At 41.1% G+C, this 23,393-nt stretch overlaps 2 protein-coding genes across 4 annotated transcripts; one reads left to right on the top strand and one right to left on the bottom strand.

The window, feature by feature from the left end:
• Nucleotides 1-252: 252 nt before the first annotated feature.
• On the top strand, nucleotides 253-9,394 carry fsd2 (fibronectin type III and SPRY domain containing 2). Of its 3 annotated transcripts, none has more exons than XM_079498033.1 (13): nucleotides 253-361; nucleotides 636-917; nucleotides 1,903-1,992; nucleotides 2,630-2,863; nucleotides 3,025-3,047; nucleotides 3,529-3,650; nucleotides 5,058-5,222; nucleotides 5,718-5,852; nucleotides 5,970-6,123; nucleotides 6,877-7,010; nucleotides 7,797-7,929; nucleotides 8,085-8,261; nucleotides 8,904-9,394. In XM_079498033.1, exons 2-13 carry the CDS (start codon nucleotides 663-665, stop codon nucleotides 9,151-9,153), a joined length of 1,872 nt encoding a protein of 623 aa, XP_079354159.1. In that variant the 5' UTR covers nucleotides 253-361; nucleotides 636-662; the 3' UTR covers nucleotides 9,154-9,394. The 3 variants fall into 3 exon arrangements, with proteins under 3 accessions (XP_079354159.1, XP_079354158.1, XP_079354160.1); XM_079498032.1 differs by having other exon boundaries at nucleotides 636-926; XM_079498034.1 differs by having other exon boundaries at nucleotides 255-361; nucleotides 686-926.
• Nucleotides 9,395-9,507: 113 nt separating this feature from the next.
• LOC306921001 (KH homology domain-containing protein 4-like) lies at nucleotides 9,508-23,088 on the bottom strand. Its single transcript, XM_079498037.1, has 14 exons — nucleotides 22,901-23,088; nucleotides 21,346-21,592; nucleotides 20,931-21,050; nucleotides 20,043-20,116; nucleotides 19,589-19,641; nucleotides 18,810-19,009; nucleotides 16,586-16,794; nucleotides 16,159-16,219; nucleotides 14,495-14,552; nucleotides 14,003-14,238; nucleotides 10,816-10,920; nucleotides 10,630-10,715; nucleotides 10,409-10,548; nucleotides 9,508-9,967 (listed from the first exon to the last, which is right to left on the bottom strand). The coding sequence occupies exons 1-14, from the start codon at nucleotides 22,927-22,929 to the stop codon at nucleotides 9,843-9,845; spliced, it is 1,743 nt and encodes a 580-aa protein (XP_079354163.1). The 5' UTR covers nucleotides 22,930-23,088; the 3' UTR covers nucleotides 9,508-9,842.
• Nucleotides 23,089-23,393: the final 305 nt, after the last annotated feature.

Genomic DNA, 23,393 nt, shown 5'->3' with positions numbered 1-23,393 from the left:
AGCAAAGACAACAATGTCAAAACCAAAGCAAACTAAATGAAAAATAGAAAATAAAAGAAAAATGTATTGCAATGCCTATTATTTCGCATTTATTAAGTCAGGTCTGACTTAGCTCTGCTCCATAGCTCTAATGCGTTGCAACGCATTAGAGCTATGGACCAGAGCTAGGTCTGACTGAGACCTGACGTCCCTCTGTGCTGAATACCGGTATTGTCATTTGAGCTGCCAGTCTATTTATGTCATCATGGGCCATAGTTATTTGCTCTGCCACTTACAAAGTTTGGGCTGACGACCACCGCCGCTCTTAATGTGCATTTGAAATGGATATTAGAACAGATTGAATACGTGATTCATCGTCCAGGTAAATTTGTATAATGTTATTTAGTGCACAATTAAATGAAAACGAAAAAGCTTAACTGTAGCTGATTAGATTAATAGCCTACTGGGAAAAGTAGTGAGTTGACTGTTGACATCTCGTGCTTGTGTAACTTGTGTGTATAATTCTGTGCAAGTTGTTTGGTGTACTTTTGTTTTTATTAATACTATGACTATTTATTAATACATGAATGTCAGATGTGTCTTTGTCGCCTACTGCATGTTTTGTTTGTTTTATGTCATTAATTTAAAACATGTAGTCCCACAGGGAGTGACTCAAGGCTGTGATGGAGCTGTTTGATAACCCTAGAGGTGGCAGGCTGGATGTGATCACAGAGGATGGAGAGGAGCATGAAGACATCCACATGGAGGCTGTGATGCAAGGCAGTGAAAGGAAACAGAACCAACCCAATTTGTCCAAGTACCAGCATTTTTCCATTGACACCAATGAGTCTTTGCATTTTGAGCCTTGCGAGGACTCCCCATCCCCCACTGGGGCTGAAGATGGACACAATAGTGTGTTTGACGATCAAGAACCCGAGGTAAATCAGGTAATAATAACCAGTAAGACGCCCTGAGGGCGAGAAGCGACCAAAAAAAGGGTGAGGTCGCGTGCACACATCCGCCTGGGTGACGGCAGACTGCTGGGCGAGCGCTGGCGTTTTGGAATGGGGGGTCAGATCAACATATGGAATGAATGCTGTACTGGCCAGTGGCCATATATGGAGCGTGTCTTGAGTGTACAGGGTTGGATGAGGTCAGATCAACATATGGAATGTCAGAACAGGTCAGCTCCATATATGGAGATCTAAGGGTGGCAGCAGGGGCAGTGTATTGAGTGTACAGGGTTTGATTAGGGGTGAGGGCTCAGGTAGGTCCAGGCCTTAATTTTCGGGCCTGTTGGGGCGGGCCTTCTAGAGTTTGAATTTGGTATCAGTCAAAAGGGAGACACCGAAGAGGAAGGATGGATGGGGAAGGATCAACATATGGAATGTCAGAACAGGTCAGCTCCATATTTGAAGATCTAAGGGTTTGAGGTCAGATGTAGAGTTTCTGGCAAATATTGATGACATCAGGGATCTCCATCCCTGATGATGTCACGTGATGTCACGAGGCATGACCATATATGCAGGAGTGGGGTGGGTGACTGATGGACGGACGGACTGACTGACGGGAAATGCACGTTTTCATAGTAAATGCGACCTGTGGTCGCAATAATACATTTTATGGTATGTGGTATAGCGGTTGATGTTGACAGTCCGTTGGGGCTGAGCCTGTGGCCACTAAAACAGTTATCAACCCAAGATCTGAGCCCGATTCTACAAATTACAGATTCTAAAAAAATCCTTCTAAATCAGTAGCCTAGTTCTCACACTATTTCATAATTCAAAAAAAAAAAAGAAATGTCTAAAGATTTTAAAGGCTTAATTAATGTTTTGTGTTGAAGATGTTGTTGAAGTAGTCCGATTCAAGTCAAGAGCACCACATTATGTGACCTGAATAGTCTGTCATTGTCTCTGCTTTCAGATTGAGACTACCAGAAGCAAGCTGCAGGAGAAGGTTGTTGAGATGGAGAGCTTTGCGGGTCATCTGGAGGAGATCTTTCTCACTGTGGAGGTACACACACAGACAGTCATTGTTAGTGTGTTAGTGAGCTTCTTTCAGTTTGCGGCTGGACATTGAAACTAAGAAATCCTATAATTTTGTTCATATTATGCACACACTTTCCAACTGTGACTCCCTGCTCTTACAGCGTACTAATAGCCATGAATGACTTACATTGTTTACACACCTGCATACACAGTTGCCTACAGTTTTATAACCTTTGTTTAACCAGGTTAGTGTAATTGAGATTAAAAATCTAATTTGCAAGAAATGCCTAGCCAAAATAAGCAGCATTAAATTAGTAGAGATTAGGCCTCAATTAAAGCCTCATCAAGTTACACAACATCACATTTTGAATAAAGCAAGATTTGGTCTGGTATAGTCTACTATTTATCCTATCAGTTATCAACTATGTATTGCTTCTTTGTACCATGTGGCAAAGTTATGTTTTGGGGGTAACTCAGTTTTATTCTATCAGTAGTCAAGTGTTGTTGACTAGTGTTCCTTCTCTGTGTCCCGCTGTAGGTCTGAGCCCTAGAGCTGCCACAGCCCACACAGTGTCTTTCATCTATTACTCTCTCTTTGCTTGCAGCAGAGTAGTAACGTGGCAAAACACTTAACCCATATACCTTCCTGATGTTATGTGCAGGAGAACTTTGGCCGTCAGGAGCAGCACTTGGAACAGCATTATAATGATGTGCTACAGACTTTATCCCAACGCTATGATGAGAGGGCAGCTGGGCTAGAGGGGGAAAAGAAGAGCAAGCTGGAAGCCCTGTACAAACAACTGCTGAACTGTGGCCGGGCACTAGATGCTTCCAAGGAGCTAATCGAGGCTGCCCAGGAGATCTACAGGACCCAAGACAAGAGACTCTTTCTCAAGGTCAGTTGGTGCTTCTCCCTCTCACCCTTGTTGTGGCAGCTCTGTATAAAAGCTCTTCGCAATGTCCAGAACAACAATTGTTAATAGTACAGTTACATGATTAATGCTATATGGTTGGTATACGTGTTTTTAAATTGCTATGTTTTGAACTTTGTTCACAGGCAGTTACTCCCACCGTTAACAGGTAATTTGGTTTCATGTTTTGCAGAGGTTATGCATAATCTGCGATATGATGTGATGCCGTCTTGTACAAAAAATAACAAAGTCTTTCTTTGCAAGTGTTTCCAGTTCCACACAATTCCTGCACATAGTTTTAAAAATCACACCTGTGTGAACTGAGTGGTGTAAGGTTTTATATAGCATGATCAGCTGTGGTCTGACGTAATGTCTGACGTAATGAAATCACACCTGGATGTGATTTCACAACTGGCTTTTTTTGTGCAGAGAAAATGACCATGGTTGCTACGGTCATCCAGTTCACCCGGGTGTGATTTAATTACGTCAGAAATTATTTTGAACATAGCAACCATGCTCATTTTTTTCTGAACACAAAAGCCAGTTGTAGGAGTGGTTTACACCACTCAAAAATAACATTGTATTCATTGTCTTTGAGTAATCCATCTATTGTGCAGTTAAATCTCATTCAATGTGTTTTCTGTCATCAGAATTGAGGAGTTTGCTAAAGAGGAGACTGAACTTAAAGTGCACACATCAACTGAGTTTACCACTACACTGGCAGACCTGTCAGATGTCAAAACAATGATGGACTCCATCAACATTGTACCAGGTCTGATGCCCATGATTATCCTCCATTTCATGTTGTTTTTATTATTATTATTTTTTATGGGCGCTAGCCCCTCCTATAGGTTTAATGTTTGTTTTTAGTTCAATGTTTGTTTTAAAAATGCCATTGACAATGAAGGGAACATTTACATCATATTGTCTCTTTGTTAATGGCATTTAATGTTTGTGTTGGCACTGTTTGTTTTACATCACCTAATCAACATGAGTTAGACTTTAATATATTAGCGCCCCTCACTTCACACGGGTGTGATTTTTAACAAACACTTGGAAAGTCTGGAGAAAGAGAACAATTGCACTTCAGTGGATTTGATTGAGGTATTCTTTTCTTCTTATTTACACATACTGCTCAATGTGCACAATATTTTGCATTTGGTCCATACGGATACATTCAACAACAATAATAGTCAGATGACTAAGATTTTGAACAATAGACAAACAATAATATTGAACATGACAATAACAACCTCTCAGTTCAACCAGTTGTCGTCACGCTATATTAAGCTTTATGCCCAGAAGGTTCAGTGGTTTCTCCCAGATTCTAGACAAAAGATACATTCTAGTACTAAACGGCAGAGAAACACCATCAACCCACAAATTGAACTATTTCTTGGTGCACCTTCAAAGAATGTGATTCTGACTCTTGATTGAGCTTTTAATAAACTGGGCACACTGGGCTATTCTTTCTGTGTCAAGCATGATGGTAAAAGGTAATTAATTCACCAGACTCCATCTATTATGTTTATATAATGTGGTCAGCCACATGTTCCTTCAGTTTAGGGTTATGCTTGGGGTTATGGGTTGTGGTTAGGTTTGAGGGAACATAGGACTGAGGGAACATAATTACAGTTTACTTTAGAGAGAAATCTGTGGTTGCCTGGAGAACTATGACTAGCAATTTACTTTTCTTTGTCTTTAATTATTTATTGATCTCTATTGTGTCAATGAATGAGTGAGGCTGTCAGCACAGGGACATTCATGCTCACGTACTGCCTTCTCTCGTCTGCCCCTTAACACTTTCATGTTTGAGTCACTGTTGTCAACTATCCTATGTTCCTGTGTGTGTGTGTGTGTGTGTGTGTGTGTGTGTGTGTGTGTGTGTGCGCACGTGCATGCGTGCATGTTTTCAAAGTCATGAAAGTTCCATGTTCTGCAAGAATGCATAACAATTTGAGAACGCATTGTGTAGATTATTCCATAAAGAATCTCCATAGAAATGAGAAAAATTAAACATCAATGTCTAATTAATTGTCTCAAATTGACATAGTAGCTTCTCACCCTGCTGTTTCAAAACACTGGTTACTGTGCTGCTGGTGTAGTGTGACTGTTAATTATGCAGTTGATCAGGGATTGAAATGTTGTTTTTTCTTCTTTTCCTCGGATGTGATTCTAGCCCCAAACGCACCAGTGATCAATCCCCAGATTCCCAACTCAGCCACGCAGACATCCTTGCGTGTGTGCTGGAGCCTGTTCTCCGATGATACAGTGGAGTACTATGAACTGTATTACAGACCCGTATTGGAGGATTCGCCAGCAGACATCATCTGTGGACCAGATGGTACAGTACCGGGCAGGAATAATACAACATAACTGTTGCAATGATAACATGACACTGTCATACTTAAATGTTGAAATTGTATTCACAAGAGTGAAAATCATACATTAACACAGTGGTTCTCAACCAGTGGTCCGGGGACCACCAGTGGTCATTGAGAGGATTCCAGGTGGTCGCCTGCTAAATGATGGAATGTTAGGTAACCAAATGGACCCTTATTAGATCTTTAACTCAAGAGTTACATTTTTGATAAATATCTTACTTAATTTGCAAGAAGTCTACACAATTAGACAATGTAGAATAATTGTTATTGTATTGTTTGCCTGTTATCTCTCCTATGCTACCACATCAATACAGCATGGAACAAAATCTTATCCAACGATAACAAAATATTCTTTAGTTTTGGGTCTGCGAGGCTAAATCTCATCAAATGGTGGTAAAGGTTGAAACCCACTGCATTAACACTATGGTCTAATTGGTCTTTGTCCCTTTTTTAAGTGTGCAACATAAAGGTGAAAGAGACTCACTGCACTGTGACAGACCTGCTCCCTAATGCTCAGTATGAGCTCTGGGTGACAGCTACCAACACTACAGGCATCAGTCCAGCTAGTGAAAAGGCCCTATACATGACTGGTAATATATTTACATTTCCACCCTCTAATTGCTTGTACAAATGTAACCAATATAAACTTCAAATGTAATCTGTGTGTCAGTATTGACCTGCCAAAATTCCCTGTGCTTTTACTATAGTGCCCTCTCCCCCGGTGATCAAACAAAGGCAGTGTACCACCTGCCCAGAGGCTGCTCTGATTCGTTGGGAGTCAGGAAATACCAACCCTGTTGACTCCTACACCGTGGAACTCATTGAGATGGGTACAGATGGTGGGCAGAGTGGTATAACAGAGTAAGAATGCCCTTCCAACACACACACATTACATAGTACATTTTTTTATTGCATTCCATCACAAAACTGACTCGACTTCTTGCTCGGAAACGATGTAAATTTGTCTTTGTCATGCTGATTTTCTTTACAAGTTTCCATGACATGCTTTCACGTCATAACCTAATCCGAGATGACCCATTTAATCTGCTATGCTTGAAGCTACAGTAGAGGCTGCATCCCATGATACTCTACTTCTGCTCTGTGTGCCACCCGTAACGAAGACTTTTGCTTCAATAGTTACATCCATAAACAAGCCTCTGTTAGTGCTTGCCTGGGACTTTTGAGGTCCCATGGTTGTAGAGCTGCTGATTCAAGACAGTGTGTCCTAGAAAAGCTATTATTAGCCTCACCTCCTACAGCAGTGTTGATCGCCACTGCAATATTGTCCTACCATTTTGCAGTAATTTTTCATTGGTCATTTCAGTGTTAGCTTCGGCACCCAGGCTTTCATTTTCGTTGATGTGGACCGAAATAAACTAAGCCATTCATATTTTTCATAGATCATCTATTTATCACTTAAAACTAGAACTAGAAACTGAATGGTGAATGAATGGTGCATTGGAACTTTTTTAATGACATTCACTCCTTCAAGCCACAACATGGAAGTAATTATAACAATGTTAAATTACGAACTGTGCCTTGGTCCATTGACGGAGAAGTGAGCTGTACCAGTGTACCCTGTTAACATTATTTTGGAATTGTTTGATCTCTCAGGTCAATAGTGGCTGTGCCTACCTGTCAATGTCTGATCCAACTGCAGACAGGAAGACGATACCTCATCTCTGTTAGAGCCGTCAATATCGGTGGGCCTAGTGACAGAAGCGACGCTTTTACTGTCTCCACAACGGGTGAGAAGCAAGACAAATTAGCCTATGTTGGAAAAAGTACTCAAATGTTTCAATATCAATGCTGCAATGCTTTACAAGTAAAAGTCTGGAATTCAAAATGTACTTGAGTAAAAGTACATAAGTATTCGTATCAAAATGTACTTACCAAGTACCAAAAGTAGAAAGTACTGATGTAGAATTATGGGGTGGGGTGGGTATGGGGCTCAGGCTTCAACTCAACCGGTCTGTTTGGGTTGGATTGTCACTTTCAGAACTGTTAAAACTCTAAAGCAGTGGTTCTCAAACATTTGTCATTTGTACATTTTTCACAATTGTTCAAGATAAAAATGTTTCGAGAGTAGCTGATCTACAAGTTCAGTAACAGGCAGTAATTTGATGTATTTGATAGTAGATCAGCTATCCCAAAGTATAAAATAGGGTTAAAATGGTAAACTGTTCCTTGTTTTGCTGTGGACCCCAAGGAACTCCCTCAAGGACGCCTGGGAATCCCCAGACCACACTTTGAGAACCACTGCTCTAAAGATATGACAAAAATATGATTGTAAGTTAAATCCTGTATTATACAATTGTAGAACTGAGAAAAACAAAAGGGTTAACATATCACATATCAGCACTCAAATGTCAGCTGCTTAGTGTGAGTAGATTCTGCTCTTACCCAAGAACAAATCACAGAACATTGGTGTATGCCAAAATCTTCTTGAAAAGTGGGTCAACAAACAAATTTCCTCTTGAGAACAGTTGGTGAATGAGGCCCATTGGGTGTCTGTCTGTCTGGTCCTCCTGCAGGTACATTCTTCCATCTTCTGGAGGATACGGCCCACCCCTGCCTGTCCATCTCTGAAGATGGTTTCACCATGTTTTATGGAGATGAAGAGCTGCCAATAAGTGCAATGGCCTTTGATGATAACACATTTGCCAGGTGAAATAATCAGTCAATATGTACATACATAGGATCTTGGATTTTAATCGACGCACTACGTCTGCTGAAAGCATACAGTGAACAATGACTGTTTAGTGTCCATAGTATCAAATTAACATGCATGTGACGTGTGTACTGTACATGCATGTGCGTAGGTGTGTTGCTGTGCTGGGGGATCTTATTCCAGTACGAGGCAGACATTACTGGGAGGTAGAGGTGGACGATGAGACGGAGTACAGGATTGGAGTTGCATATGAAGACACCCACCGGAACTCATATCTAGGGGCAAACAACACATCTTGGTGTATGAGGCACATTCTCACTCCATCCAGGTACCAGCTTGCTTTTAATGCAATTTTATTATTTATAGCCATGCCTTGATGCTCCGGCTAAAGGAAGACTACGTCATTTTCACAGTACCCGACAAACCCAAGTAGACACTAATTGAATTTAGTAATTTAGTTAGTCTGATAGGAGTTACTAGTATACTGATGGTCTCACAGGGACTATCCCATACAGTATCTGAAAAATGGGCCGAGGGTATTTTTAGAAAAGAAAAATCTTTTCCTAAGCAAGAATTGTTGTGCCACTTCTTTGTGCATAACTAAGCCTGTTGGCGGAATTCATAGCAGTTGCTGATAGTGGTGCATCCATGACTTCATCACTGTTTCCATAGCAACTCTATTCTTGGCACAGATCAGTTGGACATTTGGACTGTCACTTAAGCAGACCATTCATTAACGCATGCCATGAATGCACTTTACATTCTTATGGCTATGTATATAATAGTGTAATATCCTAAAATGAGTGTCAGTGCCTATAGTGCCTAAGCAGAAACAGACAATACACTTATTTTCCTAAATCCACAGTAACATGAAATCCTGTCAGGGGCTATCTAGTTCATCTATGGAACTTTAGGACTCCGAATTTACTTCGGTTATGAGTCTGACTAATACTTGCTTCACTTTCTTCAGGCACAAGTACGAGTTCCTTCACAATGGTTGGAGCCCTGACTTAAGGATCACAGTAAACCCAGTGCGCATAGGCCTGGCACTGGACTACAACAGTGGTACACTGGCCTTCTACAATGTGGATCTGAAGCAACATCTCCACACCTTCCATGGTCATTTCCAGCAGCATGTTCACCCCTGCTTTGCCATGGACAACCCAGGAGCCCTCACTGTACACAATGGTATAGAAGCCCCTGAGTACACACATATCTAATACCATGGATTTGTTCATTATCTTTTATTTTTGATGTTCACACACACAAACCCATTCTAGCTTTTAAAACAATACAAAAAAAGTCATGCATGGCTTGCATGAAAATACAAAGGACCATACTGGTGGTTTGGCATGTTTAGCCCATTGTCTCCAACTCACCATATACTTACGACATGACCATTTTTCAAAGCATACTGTGGTTCGATTGGATTAATGAGTAAGGCTAAAGTATGGCTTGACTTGAAAAGTCTTATTAAATGCACAACCATGGTTAACAAATGACATAGATGCTTGTATGGTCCTTTAACATGTAATATCTGTTCATTTTAAAATGGAAGGATTAAGCACAACAAAGAATTTTACCAATGTCTTTATTACAGTCGAGTATTCCATGGGAACAGGCATACACCATTTTCCAAGATAAGAAAAAACTTCCACTGAAACTTACAATATGTATATATTTATATCATCAGCAACTGGCACAAAGCAAGTGAAATTGGGCTCATTTATGGATAAAATATGCTTTGCAAATTAAAATAAAAAATTGCCTGGCTGAAAACTGTGTCAATTGTATTGTGGTCCTGTGGGTTTGGGTTAGGGCACTGTGATGTACACAGAAGAGCTTTAGACCTGGGGCTGTGATCACTGGTTGGGTAGGATAGGGTTGTTGAAGGTTGGGGGGTTAGGAGTTAGCTGTTCTTACTGCTGCGTGTTCTCTCCTCCTCTTCATCGGAGGAATCTCCTCCATAGGGCACCAAACCAGACATGTCTGCAACAACTTTAGACTTCTTCTCACGTACCTCTTCCAGTACACCTGAGGGCACAATCAAATGGCGACGAGAGAAAAGCAGAAAGAAGGGGAGATTCAAGAGAAAGGTAGGAGGACAAAGAGAGAGAGGGGTGGGGAGGAAGAGGAAAAACAAAAAAAAGAAACCCATTGTGGAGCCCCATGTTAGCGGTGGTTTTGAGTGGATCCACAGCCAGGGGGAGATATCAAATGAAACGGCAGCAGAGCACACATCCATAACAGGCAGGTCCAGGGACACATGTTGAGAGAGAAAACAAGGGAAAGACAAAGAACATATACAGGAAGAGCATGTTAGAGGGGTCTACCAGTTGGGGGATGCAAACAGGTCTCCATTACCCTCCCATTCTCCTCCATAGGCAGAGAGGACATTTAACACACAAGACAAAAACAACAGCACTGAGAAGAATGACTCAACATAGGGTTAGAAAGTGCAAGATGGGTACATACCCATCAGCGCGGCGCTGCTGGGCTGAGCGGCTACACATTCCGTAAACGGGGCGGTCTCTCGCGGCCTTTTGCGTGCAGCAGTGGGAGGTGGAGGTGGTGGCGGAGGCATTATGGGACGCGGCGGTGGAGGCATTAGCACCCTAAAAGAGGGTAAAGTAGCATTAAAGGAATCGGTAACACAAAGATGGGAACTCAAAAGGTGATGAAATGTATAAACCAACCTTTCTGTTCCCTTCTCCTCTGCAATTTTGGTGGCTGGAGGTGGGGACTTCTCTTTAGCAGGGGGTTCCGACAGGATATTAGTCAACTACATTGAGAAGAAAACATTAACCATCGACTTTGCAGAGTGCATAATCATATTAGTAAAGCGAATTGTGTGCGTTGCATAAGTTCAAGACTCTGCTCACCTGCTCTTCCCCAGCCTCCTCTTGAAAATGACGCTTGGGACTTCCCGACTCAGGGGTGCTTGGTGAGGGTTCTTCAGGCGCCACAGTTCCGCTGTTCCCAGGATCCTTGAGAAGAGAAGATGTTGCATGGGTTTTGTTTTGGGCTTTTCAGCAGCAAAACTAATCTGGTGTTTTCACAAAGCATACCCTGCCGGGAGAGGTTTCAGAGTGTGCCAGCACCAGAAGTACATAATACACAGTAATGAGCAGGGCAGAGTTGAACTTACACCATTGGATAGTATGATCACTGAATAACATTTTAACTAGAAAAGGGCACACACATGTCCAGGCTGGGTTGCCTAGCAAGGGCTGTGTAAGTTGTGGGTTTGTCAGGCCACAAGGAAACTGAGGGTGGAAATAGCATTTCTATGACATATGGTGAAACTTTTCACAAAGTGAAAGTGCTTTTGCAAATGTTTGAAGCAAATTACAGGCAAGCAGTATGGGATATCAATACCCTGTTTGACATCATAATCACACAGCTCACAAGATCACCTGTATAAACTACTGTTTAAGAAAATGCTCAATGGAATTTCCACCTAATGGGCGTGGTCTAATATCAGGAGTTGGGTCATGATCTATTCTAGGGAATCTACGTGGAATACATTTTTAATTTTACGACCTACGGTTCAACAAAACATAAACCGGCCCCGTATAATGCCACCATGAGGCCCATATGAAAGAGTGTCTTCATTGGCCTACTGTTATTGTTGTGCATGCAAAGTTTGACAACTATAGATCAGGCAATTTGCATGATTAGCTGCGCAGACACAAAGAGACAGACGGGCAAAAACCATAACCTGTCTAACATTATTTGCCTCTTCGCTTGGCCAGTTCACACTTGTAAAAGAGACGTTAGGCTCAATGTGGTGATTACTGGTTAAATAAAGGTCAAACAATCCTGCTCTAGCGGATTGATAAAATAACTTGATAAATAATAATTTATTGATACCTACTATCTTTGGATCAAGACAAATCTTCTAATGTTGTATATTTCACAGGAAAGGTGTAATCACTACATTAGCGTTCAATAATGACTACGCTGCAGGAGTTTCATTGCAAATACTAATCCTGAATCAGTCTAACATTGATTGCTTCATCTACCTGATGCTTGTGGATGTTGTGCCAAGTACTGACATCAGGTAAATGCAAAGTGTCTCCTTTATATGCTATGCTCACAGGTGTGAATTCACCTAGATATTAAAAGTCTGTAGTACAACTATTTTTCCTAAAGAAAAAACAGAGGTACTAAAGGAAACACTGCATTGGATTAAATTCATTTCTGTACGGTATGAAAACCAACGTGTAGACTTGAAACCTGCTTGAGATCGGCCATCCAACAGAGTGAATTTTAGGGTGCCTTTGTTTTTGGTCAAACGTATATCATCGCATTCTAATGCAAGTATGGATTGATCTAGCTGAAAATACTCCCTGAAAAACAGATTGGTTTAAAAACAAAAATCAAATGACTGCAAAGATAATAGAACATAATATCACCTCCCCCCACCCTTAAAAATAACCTAATCTAAAAATGGAAAATTGTCTTCATGTACAAGCTGTAGATAAACAATGATATATAATGTGCATTGATGGAATGGTCCTTAATGCATTACCAATTTCCATTCAGCGCAACACATTTAAAACTCAAAACTGACAGATAGAATTTATACATTTGTGTATACAACACCATACCTGTATGATCAATGACAGTAACAGATATATACTGTGTATGGATGTGCCATTTTGGTTGCATGGTGCTACAAAATGGTGTGGTTTTGCTGTGTAAAACAAAATAGACTTAAAGGACGACTTCACCTTCATTATGGTACCATTTTGTCTACCCCGTCTGTGTTTCAGAGGGAGGCTGTGGACAGTTCAGAAACATGCCTACCAGTGATCATTGATGGAGAATCCAAGCCAATAGGCTTTCTATTCCTGGAAAGTTAGCATGCTATAATAGAAGCTATTGTTCTCACAAAATACAAATTTATACAAATAAAGAATGTGACATTTTGCTCGAGAAAAAAATAAACCTGCCTAGTCATGAGGTAGCTGGGTTTCTAAAGTGTCCATAGACCTCCTATGAGACACAGACTGAGTAGAAAGAAATGATACCATATTATCGTGACCATTAGTGAGGACCAAATATATGAACTATGAAGATAGGTTGAAACTGGGTGACGTCATCCTAAGAGACTTCTCTGTGGGCCTGTATTCCAATGAGCATTCATAGTATACTCATTAACATGGAAGTGTATTGAAAGGATGTCAGCTGTGTGCAATAGCCGTTACCCGTTATGGCAAAACTTGATTTTACCAATGCAAAGGCAACATCCCTAGTATTAAGAAAATATATTAACTTCAAAGTATGAAGTGAGGTCACAGGATACATGATGGCCATATGTCCAAAGATATGTGGACACCCCTACTAATTACTGAGTTGGTGGATAATATTCTGAGTCTGATTTTCAGGGTTTGGCCTAGGTCCCTTAGTTCCAGTGAAGCGTAATTTAAATGCTACAGTTTACAAAATATATTTTAGACAATTTGTTGCATCCAACTTTGTTTGGGGAAGGCTCTCTACTGTTGCAGCACGACTGTATCTGTACATAAAAGCAAGGTCCATCAAGACGTGGTTTGGAGTGAAGCAACTCCAAGAGGACTGCACATAGAACCCCACTTAACCTTTGGGGTGAATTGCAATGCTCTTTGCAATTTTGTTTGTGTATTGTGTTTAATATTGTATTAATCCCTTCTATTTTTGAATATGTATCTATGTGCCTTGTATTTCATATCTTTGTTAATGGTACAAGATACCAGGGTTGTGGCTCTTTCAGAGTGGGAACTCTGGGGGGAGGGAGGGATAAAATGCTCAATAATTTGTGTATGCAATTTTTGACTCATATGTGACTTGAATAATTAATAAAGAAACTTTGATTTAAAAAAAAAAAAAGCTCTTTAGCACGAATGGGCAAAAATAATGCATTCCCAGACGTACTCCAAAACTTGTGGAAAGCCTTCCCAGAACTCCATATCAATGCCCGTAGTTTTGAAACGGGATGTCCAAGAAGCTCATATTAGGTGTGATGGTCAGGTGTCCACATAATTCTGGCCATATTGTATATATCTTTAATATGTAAACTCTCACCTGGACCATATATGGGTGTGGTTTCCGAGGACACACCACAGGATACTGAACCATTGCCTGAGAAGATTGAGGGTTTGTCGACAGGTTAGAATGACTTGGGGGACCATTTGCATTACTCCAATAACCACCGGCTCCTGGGTACGCTGAATAGCTGCCAGCATACCCATTTGCTGAGTAGTTATACCAGGATCCCTGGTTAGAGTAATTGCTATTAGGTTGAAATCCAGCTGCGTATGCTGAAATGAAAGTATAGAACACAGAGTTAATAGCACGTCTGATACGAGGCAATACTCTGGGTTTTTTGAAAAACCCATGGCCTACTATTCCAACCTATTGTTGAGTGACTAAAGACGTCAGGAGAGAATGAATTACCACAAGAAGAATGCATTTACGTAGCTAATATCCGATATTGGGTCAGCCTGTTGAGCTAGTATCTGATATTGGGTCAGCCTGTTGAGTTTGCCTGTTTAACTAGTGTAAGGTGATACTTACATTGGGTGGAGCCAGTAGCTGTGTAGATGGACACCATACGGGAGTGTTCGGCTCTTACCTGGAAAACAGGGGGGGGGGGGACGTTTAAGATTAAATATCTTTATTTTTTATCCCATGATTTTAACCCAGTGTCAACTATCTAATGTAATCCTGGGCACTCCACTCCCTCGGCTAACCTGGGGAGAGCAACAGACTGACCTCATGCTTCCTTCTATGCATGAGGAGTCCAAACCACTTCTTTTCACCCGACAGGGGGGAGTTTTCCCGGTTTGACATAGCTCATGGAAGGAACACATTATTCCAACCAGTTTGGCCAGGGGGAGGTAATTTTAGAGACCAGGCAGATCACTCTAAACCAGGGGTGGGCAACTTTGACGATAGAGAGGGCCACAATATTTCCACACTCACTCCAGAGGGGCCACATTGCATATTACTGTCGTAGCAAAAATAGCCGATCGTTTTATTGAATTACAAATGCATTTAGTTATAGTTATGTTATAACTTTATGAATTAAATACAAATACATTGGACATAAAAAAAGAGAAGACAATAACATTGTAATACTAGCAATTAGCTGAAATCAATAATATATCAATGTTCGGATATTAACCTGAGGGCCGCATTACGTGATGGTGGGGGCCACATGTGGCCCCCGGGCCGCCAGTTGCCCATGTATGCTCTAAATGCATAAGGATATGATGTACATTGAACGGTTAACATTGTCGGTAGGCAGATTACTCAGATTACTCTAAACACATCTCTGGAGATAAAGTATTTCACACTACCATTTATGCTCTTGGAGGTGGGTATCGGTGACAACTACACAACTCAGTGGTTTCACCTTCTTATACCTCCTATCAGATTATAATAAAGTTCAGATTCATTCCACAAAAAAGAAAAACACCCGTGTGAAGTGAGGGGCGCTAATATATTAACACAATCAGCGCCGGGATTTCTTTAAAAATAGCAGCTCGGGGTGCCGCGCAGATATGGCATCTTTTACTCAGAAAGCCCCACCCCCCCTTCCGTTCCGTACAAAAACCGGGAGAAATAATGTTGCTTGCTTACCTCGCTACGATTGCGATAAAGTCGCTCGATAATCCCTCGCGTTCATATTTTAAACGACAGGCATAAACCAGAGAGCTCCCTAGATCAGGAGATACGAGCCTTTCTTTCCGAGCGGTAAACAGGGAAGTGAACGGCAGCGCGCATGCGCGGACAGCAAGGAGTAAAAAAAAGAAAATCACAATATTTTTCTCTCGTTTGATATCAATGAAAATGCGCTAGGACGTACACGTCCTCGCTAGGACGTACACGTCCTCGCTAGGATGGCTCCATACATCCTACGGTCTAAATGGGTTAAAGTCTAACGCATGTTGATTAGGGGATGTAATGGTGATTATGTTATGCTTTAGCTATTGAAAAATAGCAGATCTACAAGCTCATAGCGTGCCACCGAGTGGCGCGATACGAGCTTGTAGGTCTGCTATTTTTTTTAAATCGAAGAACGTAGAAACATAGCTTTTTCAGAAAACTGTCAGGATGTAGAAGACATTTTTAGAATCTGATCTCAGGTCAAAATGGGTTAAACAAACATTGAACTAAAGACAAACATTAAACCTGTATATAGGAGGGGCTAGCGCCCCTCAAAAATATCAACTTACAGTTTCCAGCAAACTCTCGGTGAGTTTCTTTGCGGACTCCAATCCAGCTGCATTTGGGTGGCTGTAAACAAACAAGTGACCATAAATTAGACTTGGAGGTTAAAAATCACACCCGTGTGAAGTGAGGGGCGCTAATATATTAAAGTCTAACTCATGTTGATTAGGTGATGTACAACAAACGGTGCAAACAAACATTAAACGCCATTAACAATAAAGACACATTATGCCGTAGATTTTCCCTTCGTTGTCAATGCGTTTACAAAACAAACATTGAACTAAAGACAAACATTAAACCTGTCTATAGGAGGGGCTAGCGCCCCTCAAAAGGTTAACAGGAGAATTAAAAGGAGAGAAAATGCTTTAAATACAAATATACACATATTTGAAATAGCTAGTCCAACATTGAGCAATCTCAAATGCACATTACCTAATGTACACATAAAGTGGCTCAAAGGACTCTCGTCTTGAAGCTTGTTCAATGTAGCCGGAAGTCTTTCCCCTGAGGAAGACTCGAGCCCCCGTCTCTGTCTGGATGTGACCCAGGTATGTTCCGCCTGGACCTTCAACCTTCTCATTCACATTGAACGTGGGCAATGCCTGGTCCAACCCGACAAATATCTTTATGTGCACAAAACTCTGAAAGACAAGGAAAAAAGCTAGTTAGTGGCTCACTTGGTAGAGAGCATACTATTAACACTTATGACATGGCAACTAGAGGGTGAGCCATCTGGAAGAGTCTCTAGTCTGTCTTCCCCTTCATCTTGCAAACCAAACAACCAAATGTATTGTGCAAGATCTTAAGCGAAGGAAACAAATCCCTTCATATTTTTCACATCTTTTGTGAAAAGGTTTCACATCGTTCTATAAATTATGCAAATTTCTGTTCTTCGTGTATCTCGAGAATCGCTTTTGACCGATCGACATAAAACATTCCCTCGCCTGAGGAAAGTGCAGTGTCCGTGAAATCAGTCGGTAGATAAAATCCACTAAAATATAGAACAAGCTGGTGAAGAAGGGTTGGCTACCATATCTAATCAATTTTGATAACGAAAATGTGTTATACATATATATAAAATATAAAACAAATGAAGGAAAACATTCTCCTCTATTATTCGATATATATACACACATACACACACACTAGTCCTTACCCGTTCTGAATATATGAATAGCAAATGATGTTCAGTGTGGGAATTGTTTACAGATGGTCTTGGGAAGTTGGGTTGGGCACAAAAGTAGGCTAAGTTATGATCCAACAGATATAAAAGTGCACAGTATTGTAACCGTTGCCAAGGCAATGCCCCGTCCAGGTGGAGTTAAACCCTGTTGTTGTTGTGTGCTAACGGTAGGCGGTTAAGAAAACGTCTCCATTTGACAGATAAGCATTCCGTTATGATGGAGCTGTTCAGTGTGTCACACAGCCCCGCTGGGTGCGCGCGACGCAACCCCCGTGTTGGCCGCGATGCTTCCCCAAAGAAGAAGTTATGTCGACGGACGCAAGAGTAGCTGTAGGCTACTATGGGTCAGAGTTGTTTTCCCAATTTCCCCGTGTGGGTCTGATGTATAGGTCTGATGCCTGCCTGGGGGCGGTGTGGAAAAGGGGAGGTGCGTTGGAGAATAGAAGGGGAATGTTGCGCGGAAAACCCAGTATTAATCAGTGTCCGTCCCAACATGCATTTCACTGGTGACACGTGATTTGCGGGTAGATGAGTTGTTTTTGACGCAAATTAATGCAATTAAGATGATTGTTAGAATGTTTGGCGTGTGTAATGCAGAGCAGATTGAGGTTAGAGGACAGGGCTGCACAGCGCTAGGTTCCGTGAGGCTGTCCGTGCGTTGTGGTGTTGTGAGGAGGCGCTGTAGGCGAGCAGCTGTCTTGCTCTATGCTAGGGAAGGGACAGACTGACTGACTGCGGTTCTTGAATTTAATAATGATACATACATCTCAATGAATTAGAATATTGTGTAAAAGTTAATTTTCTTCCGTAATATAATTCAAAAAGTGAAACAATCATGTATTCTCAATTCATTGTACATACAATATTACATTACATAAAGTATTTAAAACCTTTTTTTGTTGTAATCTTGATGATTATGGCGTACAGCTCATGAATATCAAAAAATCCTATCTCAACAAATTGGAATATTTTACGAGACCACTAAAAAAATGATTTTTCTAAACGAGACATGTCGACCATCTGAAAAATGTATGCAATCAATATACTTGGTCTGGGCTACTTTTGAACAAATTATTTTATCAATGGGGCGTGGCATGGAGGTGATCAGCCTGTGGCACTGTTGAGGTAGTTATGGAAGCCCAGGTTTGTTTGATAACAGCCGTAAATTTGTATTATACTATTAGTATCTTGTTGCTACAATTAGCTGCATCTCCTTTTTTCTCATCTACCTTGGCCTATGTTTCTTAATGCTGTACCGCCATTGGCAACTTAATTTCCCCTGTGGGATCAATAATGTGTCTATCTCTAAAAATCACGTATTTTGCTCATCTGCTACATTGTTGTTTAAATACAAACATCCCACTGTTGCTTTTCTGTAGAAACACGTCACTGTCCTTGAAGTCACAGCTGAAGAGCAACTAATTGTTAGCTGCAGGGTGAAGTTGATCATGGATGCTGTGGCCATCTGCCTACCCCTGAATGTGGAGCTGCAGGTCGGTGGCACTGGGCTGAGTTGTGGCTGGGCATGCGTGGCATCGGTGTTGGATGCGCGGGCCGAGGAGGTTGAGGGTAGAGTGTGAGAGGGGGAATCACAGGGACCTGCTGCCCTCCTGATGCAGCCGACATCCTCAGCACATCCTCTGAGATGATCTCCTTTATCCTCAGCACAGCCTCTGATGTTGCAAACAAGAAACACTGTTTGGATACACGCAGCTACACAGACTCCGCAACAACTCTGATAGTAGTGGGGTTGGTAGGTGAAAGTAATTTGGTAACTGTATGGCATTAGAATGCCCAAAAGGTCTGCTACACCTCTACATGGCTTTAATACATTAGGCTACTACAAACCCCATATTTTGAAGAATTAACAGCAGAATAAAACACTCATTACCTTTTATGTATATGTACTGTACGTATATATGACAATAAATGCGGTCCCTCATATTTTACAATATTCTATTGCATTATGGTCATGATACAAATAAGAATTTCCAATTTTCTTCCAAAAACTACCGTTACATTGTATACCATGGTCTAATATTGAATTGATTAAATAAGTATATATTTCTACAGTACAATGGCCTTCAACATAACTCAACGGTTTAAATGTAAATTAAACTATGAAATTATTTTGAAACTAGTAAAAGCTTTATCACAAATAATTTGATATAAATGCACTGAAATGATAAGAACACTGTTGACAATACTGTCAAAACATACATGTAGAAATAAAGGGAAGTGAAGAGACTTACTATTGACCTGCTCCTGGTTCTTTCCCTGGACATGTAAATATAAAGGCCTTTCTCTAAAGACAAAATAAATACATAAACACAAGTACAACATACCATCCCAGAATTCAATGAATACATGGTTGATTGTCAACCTTTTGTTTATTTTTATTCTGAGACAATTAATGTAATTTACTTAAATTACTTATAATCATAAAAATCACACCCGTGTGAAGAGAGGGGTGCGCTTCTCATTGTACATAATCCTAACCTAAAATTGACGTAAAATTCTCCATTGATTGTTTGTGTAGGACAAAGTTTGTGGACAGACACCAAAAGATGGATCATATAGCTTCCTATATCCAGCTTTTGGGGTCTGTAAGGCACAGTATGTAAATAAATACAGGCTGTGTAAAATTACAAGTACTCAAAATAATTAGCAAAGAGGTTTTGCGACAAGTGTACAGTGAATACATACCCTCCTTTCCCCTTCTCTGTATCAGACATGTAATGTCCTTTTGTTGAGACTACTGCGCCACTGAATTGACGGATCTGGAAAGAAGGTATAAGTGTCAAAATGATGTACACACACGTCAAGGGCTTCACCAAGATGATTAAAGGAGATTTAGCATTGATTTTACAATATAAATTGTGGGTCCCAGAGATAGAAATGCTATTAAATGGGGGTCCGTAGCCTAATGCATGTCAAACTGGGGGTCCTTGAAATTACTGAAGCACTGAGAAAACTGTTGCGCCTTTCGTCGTCTACGGTAGCGGTGGTCTCAAAAACATAAGGGAAACTTTGACAGGAAAAGACTCACTCACCGTATAGAAAATAGAAGTAAAACTCCTTAAACTGAGACGAGAAAAATATTTCTTCTTTATTTTAACATGCTCAAAGTGCTCGTGCTCAAAGTGCAATTAAAAAGCAAACGTTTCGGTCTCAGTGCTATATGATTTTCACAGACACAGGACTTGCTCTTAAAGAGCTCCAAAACAATACAGCTCAGGTGCTGAGATTGCTAATTGGTCCTTGAAATTAAACAGGTTGAAAATCCCTGCTAGAGCCATAAAAACCTTCTCTTATGGGGGTCCCTGGCATATCTTTTCAAAAGGGGGTCCACAGGCTATTTAGTGTCAATTTGGGGGTCCTTGACATGAAAAATTTTAGGAACCACTGACCTAGACCATGTTTAATTTAAGAATATATGGGCTTTATTGTAGTTTGGGCAACTGGAAGAAACGTTGGTCATTTTGCATAACAGATGGAACCATAAGGACCCAAATTCTTTGTGTCTTAAGATTTAATTTCCCCTTCTCAATGTAGAACTACAATAAATACATATTAAACATTTCTTCCATTTACCTCCTCCTGTGTTTTGCCTTTTGTGAGCAGGTCCCTACTGTTCATTGGTACATCATTGATGTCTACTTCTGTGACCACAGTTTCTTCTGTAGCAGAGGACATGGACACACTTTGAGGGGCCTGAAAGGACACACATTAAACACCAAATACTATTATCACACTGGACACCTGACCATATATAAAAAAATATATATATCACACACACACACACCCCAAAGTAACCACTTGAACCCCAGCATCCATATTCTGGGGCGGGGTTGGGGGCATTCATCAAAAATAGCATATCTACAAGCTGACAAAACGGCTTGTAGATCTTCTATTTTTTGCCAAAGAGTAATTTGGTGTGGAGTGGAGGGAAAAAAAGTATACAAAGTAAGTACAACTCTGGTCTGGGCTTAAGAGATTAAGTATGTACCTTTGCAAGTAATGGCGGGGGAGTCAATAGTTTTCCTTTAGCCATAAGCATGGCATTGATTTTGGCAGCCATTGCAGCGGCCATTGCAGCCCCTCCCTGAGCCTCAGGTGCTGACCTTTCCCCATCAGACATGAAAGAATCAGACTCCAAGTTGTTGGGTGCTACTGTTGTCCCAACACCACGCTGCTGCCTACCGTCCACAGTCTGATTGGGTGGGGCAGGTTTATCCCACCGGCTGCTTAAGCACCTACGAATAGAGAATTATTGATCAAGTAATACAAATTAAGTATCGAGGCATCAACTTTTCAAAAGCACTAATAGCGGTTAATGTGATTCCTCCCACGTTTCCGTTGTCTCCTATAGCCGTGTTATGCATCTTTGAAACATCTCACCAACACTCAAGCGGCGCGCCGCTCTCCGTGAACGGAGGGTATGTACATCTGCATCCCACGGAGGGCTTAATAACCGATCAGGGACCCTGGGGTACCGTCGAGTCGTCGACCAGACTTCAGAAACGGTAACCGAGGGTCCCGAAAGGGGCTAGGCGAGATGAAGGGTTGGCTACCATATCTAATCAAGGAGAGATGAAGCAGGGACTTCCCTACATTATTGTATAAAATGTGTTGCGTAAATGTTTTTGATAAAGCCACCCATGCAACTTGAAGTTGATAAGAGGCTTTTTCAAATCCAACGCACACAATGTTAAGCCGATTGTCTCATCAATGTCCTTCATTCCTACCACAAACATAAGGTGAGGCCCCCTCTGTTCTAACCCTAATGACAGCCGTTGAAGCTAGCAAACTGTGTTGGCGTTCGTGAGTAACGCAAAGACAGCCGATGTATGTGTACCCCTAGCTCTGGTCCATAGCTCCAATGCGTTATGGACCAGAGCTAGTGTACCCCCAAATCATTACCAAAATAATGTAAATCGTTCACAAGTCACAAACTGCACTGTCATTTAGTGCTGTGATTGACTTGTTAATGTAGATAAAAACGACCGTCAAAAGCGAACACACAAACTTAGATCACCGTCTACCGCAGTGATCAATTACATTATTTTTGGTAATATGTTATCTCCTCTTAACCACAGTTCTTCTCGGCATGTAAATACTAGCCGAGCTTTCAGCGAATATAGTCTCACAAGCTTAATGTTGTAGAACGGCTATTTAACTGAAGTATGACAGGGTTTATGTGAGTAGACTGGTCCACAGCCTTCCGCTATGGACCAAGAGCTACTTAGATAGCTAGCGGACCGGCCGGTGTGTGGTGTTGTGTTTGGACAAGCTAACGTAGTCTACTCTAACGGACCACTCGTTTTATTTACACGTCGTCGTCGCAGTTTTCCCGTAGTTTCTGTCCAGGCGACACTCGTCGAAAGAAAGGGTCGCGCGACGAAAACACAACAGAGTGCCTATTTATTTACGCTCACGACTGCGTGCGAGCGAGGCCAACATTTTGATATCCACGTTAGCGAAGCTAACGTTAGTTCACTGCATTGCTGCTTTCCCAAACAGCACGTCACAATCGGTGGAAGACAAATAAGGTGTAAACTCACGGTGTTTGTCCAGTCATCCCCGAAGACATAGCACTACTATGGTCCGGGAGAATAAAAAGAAAAGAAAAACAGATAATTAAAATATGTTGCTTTGCACAGCGTTAGCCATCTAGCACTAGCACATCTTCGACGTCTGGACCGTTTCTTTTGACGACCTGTCGCAAAAAAAGCCAACCGGAAGTCAAAGCATCGCGCGAGACCAAAAAAGTTAGATCTACAAGTCCGACGGGTTGGTAGCTTGTAGATCTGTCATTTTTGACCATTGATTGACACCATTGATTGATTGATTGAAGTATTTATTAACAGTTTGCAGAATTACAGTACATTTCAAGCACAACTCAATACAAAAACTGTTAACTGTGAGTGGACAACCAATAAAGCACTACGCTTTAAAGAGGGGCCACCATTTTCAATTCATCATAACATTTAGAGACAAATATACACTTCTATATAGCCAAAAAACAGGACATCATCATCATAAAGGAGGTAAAAA

The sequence above is a fragment of the Electrona antarctica genome (genome assembly GCF_951216825.1).
Source record: "Electrona antarctica genome assembly, chromosome: 3".
NCBI classification, from domain to species: Eukaryota; Metazoa; Chordata; class Actinopteri; order Myctophiformes; family Myctophidae; genus Electrona; species Electrona antarctica.
The sequence above is the reverse complement of the archived record's forward strand: the minus strand, read 5'-3'. Positions and strand labels throughout refer to the sequence as shown.